Here is a 10,004-nt window from a genome sequence, read left to right on the forward strand (position 1 = left end):
TGCTCTGCTGGAGACACCTGGGCTTCAGAAGTTGGCCCAGTTCTAAGTAAAAGCCAGCCAAGGCTGATTACAACCTGGGAGAGAGTTCCAGTTGGTGAGTCCTGATTTCATTTTCTTAAAAAAATAAAAACAAGGCCAGGTGTGGTAGCGCACACCTGTAATCCCAGCACTCAGGAGGCTGAGGCAGGAGGATCATTGTGAGTTTGAGACCAGCCTGGGCCACAAAGAGAGCTCAGGTCCAGCCTGAACTGCATAGCAAGACCCTGTCTCAAAACCGCAAATATAAATAAAAACAATGAAGCCTTCCTAATTTAATAGATTTCTTATTGAAGAGCCTTTGCAAAATTTTATTTGGTCTTTTTAATTGGAAAATTGTTATAGGCTATTAAATTGGTAATAATAAATAATATTTGTAAACAGTTTTAACAAGGCCTAGATAAATTAGAGGTAGACCTAAATCTGGATAAATATGGAGGTTGACCCACAAACCTACCAGGGAATAAAAAAAGAAAAGAAATAAAGTATTTCTCAAGGATTTAGTACAGTGGATCCTTGACTTACAAACTCCGTTCATTCATGAGGGCTGAAAGAACTCAATTATAACTCGAGCTGGTTGTAAATCAAGACTTTTCCCATAAGAAATAATGGAAATACCCATAATGCATTCTGAACTTCCCAAAGCACCCCTTAACTAACCTTTTCATAATAAAAAAAGGTATAATGTGGGCAATTGACCAGAAACACCAATAATTTTCCTAAATTACCAGAAATATATAAAATGTAACTAGTTTACCAGAAACAATTTCATACTGTACCCATTCAAGTTGAAACCTTTGGCTTACAGGAAGGGAGGACGGAATAGAAGGTGGTTGCTTTGGAAGGAGAGGCCCCTTCCCTAAGAACATCAGGACTCTGGCTCTGTGGGGTCCTTTCTCCCATTGGGAGAGGCTGTAGCCCGCTAGGACCTCCTTCTCATTCACTAGGTCTCTACATTTTCAGAACTAAAAGGGCATCTAAGGTTGTCTGTTTCTGACTTTAACACTGTGTGTTACTACTTTCTTTACCTTTCCTTCTTTAACTTCTTTTCTTGCTTTTTGGGGGCCATTTTAACAGCAGTAATCATAGTGATTATGTGAAGCACATAATCACATCCACAAATACGCACATCTGGGCTCAGATAGATGCTTACGTACACTTTTCTGTCATTGTGAGTCTTTGTTTACAACCACACAAGCAGCCAGCATTTGCGTCGTAACTCAAGACTTTGGTCATATGTTAAACCTAACATTCTGGTTGTAACCCAAACTGTTCATGTATGAGGCCAGTCATAACTCAAAGGTCCACTGTGTGTAATCAGTGTTCATAACACACACTTAGCACTCCAAATGTATAGATTAAAGCAACAGCAGGTTGCAAATGTCCAGAGAAAATGAAAATGTCATTGGTACTGAATACTTACAAGCTCTATTGTAGTTACTTTTCTTGTTTCTGAGACAAAATAGCCAACACCTAGAGTTAAAGGAGGAAAGGTTTATTATTTTGGCTGAGAGCTTGTAGAGGTTTCAGCCCATAGTCAACTGGTTCCAAAGCCGAGTGGCCCGGCAGAGGGACACTGCAGAGGAGAAACAGTCCATGACAAAACAGTGCAGGCAGAAGGCAACAAAGCAGCAGGCAGTGGTGGCAGCAGAAACAGCAGCACCAGAAAGCCTTCTGTCTGTGCTTTATATGTCATCCAGCACCCACACTGGGGGCAGGGGGCACCTTTAATCCCAGCATCACATCCTTAATCCCAGAGTCAAATCCTTAATTGCAGTATCACATACCCTAGATGGAGCCACCTCCAAAAAGCCCCACCTGTGACCGTATGAGGGTTGGGGGGACATCTAGATACAAGGTGCAACGTTCCCTAAGTAATACTATATAATAACTATATATATTATTAGAATTATCAGTCATCTAGAGAGGATTCAAATTATGTGAATAGTAGGATGTGTGTAGGTAACGTGGAAATACTGTAGCATTTTATATTATAAACTTGAGCATCCAGGGATTTTGGTATCTGTAGGAGTCCTGGAGCCAATTCCCTGTGGATACCGGGGACTAATTAGACAACGTATATCTAATTTCCCCATGACCATCATCAACCATTATTAATTTTTTATCATCATCTTCCTCTTACCCTTTTTTGCTTCCCCATTCTCTTCTCCTGTTTCATGACTTTCTTCCCTTTTTCTTCCACTTCTTCATCATTGTTCTTACAACAGCTCACATACTTTTAATACTTCCTGGGCAAAGCGTTGTTCTGCCGTACATGAATCACTGCTTAGTACTCATACTAATCGTATGAATTTGTTCATTTATTTCCATCTTGTGAACAAGAAAACAAGGCACACAGAAGTAACAGTCTGCCACCACTAACCCATTCTGCTGCATGGCTTAGAATTCAACAGTTATCTAGGAGAAAAATCCAACTTTTCTAAGTAGGCTGTGGTCTTGCGGTTGCATTTAAAGGAATGCTTTCTAACAGCTGCTGCTTTACCTCACTCAGATGGAATCTAAAACAATTGATCTCACAGAAGTTAAGGGTACCAGAGGCTGGGAAGAGCAGAGGAGAGGGAGAGGGAGAGGAGGGTGGATTAGGAAAGTACTAAATCATAGTTAAATTGCTGGTCCCATACTGCAGGGTAGGGTGATTAGAGGTAACCATAATGTACTATATATTTTTAAAAAGCTGGAAGAGATTTTTGAGTGTTTCTCTATAATGAAATTGTAAATATTTTAGGCACTAGGTGTATTTACCCTTATTTGAACATTACATTATGTATGTATTGAAATGTCATATTCTACCCCATAAATATATATCTTTCAGCGGCAAAGTGCCTGCCTGGCAAGCGCAAGGTCGTGAGTTTGGTTCCAGGTACCGGAGAAAAACCAAAAAATTAAAAAAATTTAAAAAAAAAAAAAAATAATAAATATATATCTTATGTATCAGTTTAAAATTTTACAGATTTAAAAAAATTAAAGACTTCTCTTCTTTAATCTTAATTAAATAGGTAGCCCAGAGTTTTTGCTCTCCTTGACTTTATACACTTGTTGACCATTTGTTCTTTTATTTCCATTTGTTGATTATTAACCAGATGACTTTATGCATATTTTCTCTTCAGGAACCAATGGAGGGGTTACAGTGGTGGGACTTGCTTCCAGTCTGCTCGGTGGAACCTTTGTGGGCATCACCTACTTCCTCACACAGTTGGTTTTTGTGAATGATTTAGACATATCTGCCCCTCAGTGGCCAATTATTGTATTTGGGGGTCTGGCTGGATTACTAGGATCAATTGTGGACTCATATTTAGGGGCGACAATGCAATTTTCTGGTAAGAACATCACCTTACTATTGCAACTTACTGCTTTTTTTTTTTTTTTTTTTAAGAAATGAGGAAGAAAAATGGAAAATTAAAAACTGAGGCAATGAAAACAAATCCAAAGACACAAGATGCTAAGGAGCCAGAAATGACAGATCAGTGTATCTTGTACAATTTTTGGTTTTTACTCTTTCTTGATAAATTAATTGAAAGAGAGTTAGATCTGCAGATCAGTGATTTGAGTGGAAGATACAACAGTACAAGGAGCAGATGCTTTTGATTATAGACCATCACCTAATCAGGAAAGCAAGTCATTTGAGGTCAGGTCATTTTAATGTACCTCACTGCATTTGTTTTCTACAAATCCATTTGATAGATAAATTACTGAACTAATTTGACTACATTAACATGATCTACTTTTCCACTGTGTTAATCATGCTTGCTTTCCTCACCTCTGAGTTTTTAGCCTCTCAAGGTAGAAGGGAGAGTCAGTTTTCCTAATATTTGCTGTGTCTTGCCTCTGAGGCTCTCGCAGCCTATCAGTATACTGACAGATTCCATTACACATACATTGGCTACCAACCATATTTCCTCCTTTGGTTGACATCAGGCTGGAAGGCTGGAGAAGGATCCTCTAAGCAGAGTAGTTCTAGTGCCCCACAGACTCCAAGATAATCTCCTTCCCCTTTCATTCCTTTTCCCACCAATCAAAATACTTGTTTGCTAATGTTTCATTAGTTTCATTAGGAAGCAGTCTGGTTTTAATTAACACTAAAGGTTCAGGGACTCAGCACATAAAGAGTACACTTTTCTTTTTTACTTATTTATTTTTGATAGCAGTTAGAAAAAGGAACAGGTTCTGCAGAGCAAGTTTAGGCCAAGTAAATGCAAGATAATAAATAGACTGCAGAATGAGAGCAGGCTATTCTGAGAGAACACAGTAGCCCACTTTTCTTTTTAAAGAACCTAAGTTTTATTCTAAATTGGGCTCTAAGAGAGGAATCATATTACGTATTAAGTGGATTGAATATATAGTATGAGCAGTAGGGCCAGCTTAATTCATTCTGTGCATCATTCAGTGCCTTCTGTGTCACATTGTTTATGCTGCTATAAAAAAGTACCTTAGGCTAGGTAGTTTATAAAGAGCAGAGGTTTATTCTTCCTAGCTCTGGCTACAAGGAGGCTCAAGATTAAGACACCAGCAGTTCAGGGCATGGCAGAGCCTTACTGTCTGCTTCCATGCACCTTGTTACTGCATCCTCACATAGTGGAAGGGAGCAGGAGGAAGGGATGAGGCAGCTCTTTGGAGATCTCTTTTATAAGGGCAGTAAACCTATTTTTGAGGTTGGACCCCTTATGATTTGACTACTTCCCAAAGGCCCCACTTCTTCATGCAAATTCAGGGGGACTTGGATCCCAGCGTGAATTGTGGAAGAACACAAACATTTAAACCATAGGAGCCATCTTTTGTGCCAACACCATGCTGGGACCTGTGTATGCAGTTTGGAAGCCATAGATATTAGTCCTACTGAGAGTGGTTTCATAGGTTGGTGTTGGAGAGGAATACCAGGAAGACAGCCCAGCCTTGCCAGTCTCATACTACCTCTGCTTTTCATGGTCTCCCATCTACTCCTAAAGCAATGAGAGGTGCTGACAGAACAGCACTGGGAGATGCTGAAATTTACTCAAACAGGCCTTTTTTAAGCAAGGGCTCCATATATCTCACCATGTAAATTACCTACCAGGGTCATTTCATAGGATACTGATAATCTTTCCAAGGTTGTCTCCTTTGGAGAAAGCAAGCTAATTAGTTCTTGTTTTAAATCAGTCACTTGGATCTTCTGTTTGTTTCTTTTCCACTCTAGGTTTGGATGAAAACACTGGCATGGTGGTCAACAACCCGACAAATACAGCAACGCACATAGCAGGAAAACCTATTCTTGATAACAATGCGGTGAATCTGTTTTCTTCTATCCTTACTGCCCTCCTTCTCCCAACAGTTGCTTGTGGTTTTTGGCCCACAGAGTGAGCTTTACTTAATTTCTACAGGTTGGAGCTGGGTGTGGTGGTGCACACCTGTAATCCCAGCACTTGGGAGGCTGAGGCAGGAGGATCGTTGTGAGTTTGAGACCAGCCTGGGCTCCAAAGTGAGCTCAGGGCCAGCCTGAACTGCATAGAGAGACCCTGTCTCAAAAAGACCAAAAAATAAATAAATAAATAAATTTTCACAGGTTGGAACTGGTTGAGTTCAGCTAAATTTGCTATTCTAAGTTTTATTGTAAGAATAATAGTTGTAATGCCAAAATGTAAATGCCAGCTCTTTTCATATTCCATTGTAATTGAATTAGGCATTTTTTCTTTCATCAACTCCCTTTAACAGCTGATACCTTTCTAGTAAGAGACAAGTGCATATTTTGATGCATATTTTTCTTTTACCGACTGTAGCTTCTTAAACAGTAGAGCTGTATTTTTCCTACATTCTGCTGTACATTGAACTGAAAGATCTACATAGTCAATGTAAGTTTAGTTTTTCTTTTGTAAACCAGTGTAAGGACTAAAAGTGATAACATGTTACAGTGTCATGTATAGCAGAGAAAGACCACTATGTCAGTTATTCCAGTGTTATATCTGTTTTCAGTGGTTTAAGACAAACTGGTGCATATAAAAGCTTAAGTCAGTGTAGTATCTTGGATTTCCATGACCTTGCCACTCATAATTTTGAACCATGTGGAAGTTAGTCCCTAGTGAACTGCATGGCTTGCTCCACATTTTTCTTCCTTCTTCCAGATTAGTGATTAAAAAAAGGTAAATGCTTCTTTAGATGACCATTAAAAGTCCGAAAAAATTATGTGGAGCTAATAAACCCAAACAGTGTATACCTTAATATGATATTTTGAATTTATGTTCAGTGCATTTTCTAGCTTTCTTTGAAATATACATGGAAATCTGTTGTAGAATTAGTATTCTGAACAACTACCCAAAGAGTCACTGGAAGCTTACTGTCATTAGTTTTTTTGAAGTTTTTATAAGCCCCTGGAAAGTGCTGTGGTTCCCTTTTATGTACCTTCTAAATCGTACTCACCTTTACATTCATTATACCAACTAAAGTGAATTCTGCTTTTCAATTTTGTTCTTCACTGTGACTTAACTGTATGCTATAGAAGTTTTGATATGGAACAGATTATTTGACTAAATGTATTTTTAAATGTTTCTTACGTGATTTCTGTACATTTCTTGCCTTGCCCCTTTTCATTCTTAAAGAAACTGGAAAAGGATTCCATAAATAAGCAACTACCAGTGTGGATATGGTTAAGTGATGATCTAGAACTGAATTGATTTGAGCAGGAAAACAAAACAGTTTACATCCTTAATTCTTTTTTTATTTGTTTTTATTTTAAAGAAAAAAAATCAACAATAAAAATGATGGTATTGTCTTGATTACTTTTCTCTTGCTGCTGACACAGAATACCCAATGCCCAAATTTAAGGAAAGGTTTATTTAGCTCACAGTTTGTGGAGGTTTCAATCCACACTCGGCTGGCTCCAAGGCAGAGTAGCACATGGCAGGGGACAACAGTTCATGGCGGCAGAAAACAGCAAAACAGCAAGATCGAAAAGGGAGGAGAGGCAGCAAGCAGCCTCTGTCCCTCCCTTACATTGTATACAAACTACCCACCCTTGGGCGAGTGTAGCACTCACACCCATAATCCCAACATTGGGCCATGGATCAATCATAAACGCTAGAAGCCTGCTCCATGACTGCATGTGTTTTTGGGGGTACATCCAGACACAAGCCATAACATTTCACCCCTGACTCCCCCAACGACTTATGTACATCCCTTTATGCAAAAGACATTCTAGTCCATCTCTAAGAGTTGCCAAAGACCTGACAGTTTCGTCATTGCTGAAAAGTCCAAGTCCCAAGTGTTCTCCAAGATGTAAGGCAAACTCTTAGGTGTGAGCCCTTGTACAAATGAAAACAAAGTTAAACATTTTCAACATTCAATGGCACAAGGTAAACATTACCATTCCAAAAGTTACAAGTGGGGATACAAAGCATTGGGACCAAAGCGAGTCCAAAATGCAGCAGGAAAAACATCTAAGTCCTGCAGTTCAATGTGGAATATCTGAAGCAATCTGTGATAAATTGTGGGTTCCAAAATGCTTTAGATGGCTCCACCCCTATGGCACTTCCGGTGGTTATAACTCCCACAGCTTCTCTCTTAGGCCCGCTTTGCTCCCTCCTTGCAGTTTTCCTTAGACAATCCACATTCCTGGCTTTTCCAAACTTCTGTAGTCTCTAGTATACCTTTTGCTTCACACTCACAGCTTCACACACTGCCCTCTCAGGGGCACACTGCCTGGCTTCAGGCCTTTTAAAATTGAGGTGGAAGCATTTTTAACCTCAGAACTCTTGCATTCTGCATGTGCCCAAAAGCAGTGCCACATAGATGATGCCAAGGTCTGCTGACAGCTGCAGCAGTAGCCAGGCTTTCCTGTCTCTTGGCTATAGGATCTAGTGCCTGGATCACTGGGCATTCTAAATCTGATTCTGAGGAACAAATTCTCTATGCCACCACAATTCTGGAACCTGGTGAGACTGCCGCCATTTTGGAACATGGCACTGTGTGGCTTTCCTCTCAAGGCAAGGTCTTTCACCTTTGTAGTTTTGAACCTGCGAAGGGTGGAGACCTGCTGCTTCTTCTGATGCCCTCAGGCCATCTTTTCTATTCTGTTCCTTTTCAGCAATGGAGATCTCCTCAGCTCTGTCTTTGCAGTCCACAGCTTTACTGGAGCTTTTTTCTTGGCCAGACTCACAACATTTTAAATCATCCTGCTGGGCTCTTTGCTCTTGATTCTCAAGGTAAATCTGGCTAAAAGCCTCCAACAATATCATGCTACTGCCTCAACATTCGACTGCCTTGACATTTCTTCTGCCAGATTAATTAGTCCCCCACCCTTAATCTCAATCTTAGGCAAAGTCTCTGGACACAAGCAAAATGCAGACAAACTCTGCCAAGCCATAACACACATCGTCTGGAGTCCAGCACCCAATGCAGGACTTTTTCCCAGCAGAAACCTCCCAAGCCCAGTCTATTGGCAAGATTTCTATCAGCCTTCTGGTCTGAGCTTTGATGAGAATCTCCCATACAGAACAGCTGAAGGTGTTCCAGCTCTACTGTTTCAGGCGACATGTCCAAACCTTTCCAAACTCTTCCCACAAGCCATTTCCGAAGGCTCTTGAACCACCTGGTCAGATATAGTCACAGCAATGACCCTACTTCTCTGGTACCAAATCTGTCTTGGTTACTTTTGTTGCTGAGGCAAAATACCCAATGCCCAAAATTAAGGAAGGAAAAAGTTTATTTAGCTCACAGTTCATGGAAATTTCAGTCCATACTCAGCTGGCTCCAAGGCAGAGTGGCACATGGCAGAGGTTCATGGTGGTAGAAAACAGCAAAAGCAGCAAGATCAAAAAGGAAGGAGAGGCAGCAAGCAGGCTCTTCCCCTCCCTTACATTGTATACAAACTACCCACCCCTGGGTGGGTGTAGCACTCACACACATAATCCTAACATTGGACCATGAATCAATCATAAACTCTAGAAGCCCACCCTATGACTGCGTGAGGCTTTTGGGGGGGACATCAGACACAAGCCCACAACCGGTATAAAATTTCAAAACAAGATTGTAGGAGGGTAACAATCTTTAGTACATTGCATATTGTTATCTTAGTAGTGGCTCATATTACAAGATATAGGCATGAAACACTGATCAAGCAACATAGGTATAAACCTTTTTATAGGTCTTTTCAATGACCTGATAGTAATTCGTAGTATAACTATCTTAACTATTATGTGTGTGTGTATATGTATATATATATATATATATATATATATATATATTTTTGCTTTTCCCTTCTTTTCTCCTTTCCTCCAGTTTCTCTTTCCTTCTGAGCATTTTCTTCCCATTTCATAATATCTATTGTACATTTTGGGATTTTTTTACTCATTCAGTTTCTTACCCTAGGGAGTCAGTGTGATCTGTACACATGCAAGACTGATTTATTTCACTTACAAATATGGATTCAAGTTGCATCCATTTCCCTATAAATGTGTTATGGTTTATGTCTGTGTGTCCCCTCCAAAGCCTCATGCGACCATGGGGCAGGCTATTAGAGTTGAATGATTGTGGGTGTGAGAGCTCCACCCGCCCTGGGGTGGATAGTTTGCATATGTAAGGGAAAGGAAAAGAGTGCTTGAGGACATTTCCTCCCCCATTCCGCCCTGGTGTGTGCTTGCGGCTTAGCTGTGTTCTGCCGCCCTGAGCTGCAGCTCTTTGCCATGTGCCACTCTGCCTTATAATCTGCCAAGTACAGACTGAAACTTCCATGTACTGTAAGCAAAATAAACCTTTCCTTCCTCAATTTTGGGCATCAGGTATTTTGTCCCAGCAGTGAGAGAAAAGTAACTGAGACAAAATGTTTCAAGTTTATCTTCCTTTATAGCTGAGTAGTACTCCATTGTATAAAAATACCACATCTTTTTAATATATTCCTCACTTGATGGGCATTTGTGTTGTTTCCAAGATTTGCTATTAGAAATTGTGCTGCTGGGCTGGGGATTTAGCTCAGTGGTGAAAGC

At 40.2% G+C, this 10,004-nt stretch overlaps 1 protein-coding gene across 1 annotated transcript in view; it reads left to right on the plus strand.

Moving 5' to 3' along the window:
- Positions 1-5,488, plus strand: part of Tmem19 (transmembrane protein 19) — a gene marked incomplete in the record, with an annotated part of 17,856 nt that extends 12,368 nt beyond the window's left edge. Inside the window, 3 exon segments of the mRNA XM_005374319.2 lie at positions 1-94; positions 3,165-3,374; positions 5,228-5,488. Of these exon segments, the coding sequence (XP_005374376.2) occupies positions 1-94; positions 3,165-3,374; positions 5,228-5,391 (468 nt within the window).
- Between the last annotated feature and the right edge of the window lie 4,516 nt (positions 5,489-10,004).

The sequence above is a fragment of the Chinchilla lanigera genome, unplaced genomic scaffold, assembly GCF_000276665.1.
Source record: "Chinchilla lanigera isolate Chin_1 unplaced genomic scaffold, ChiLan1.0 scaffold00004, whole genome shotgun sequence".
NCBI classification, from domain to species: Eukaryota; Metazoa; Chordata; class Mammalia; order Rodentia; family Chinchillidae; genus Chinchilla; species Chinchilla lanigera.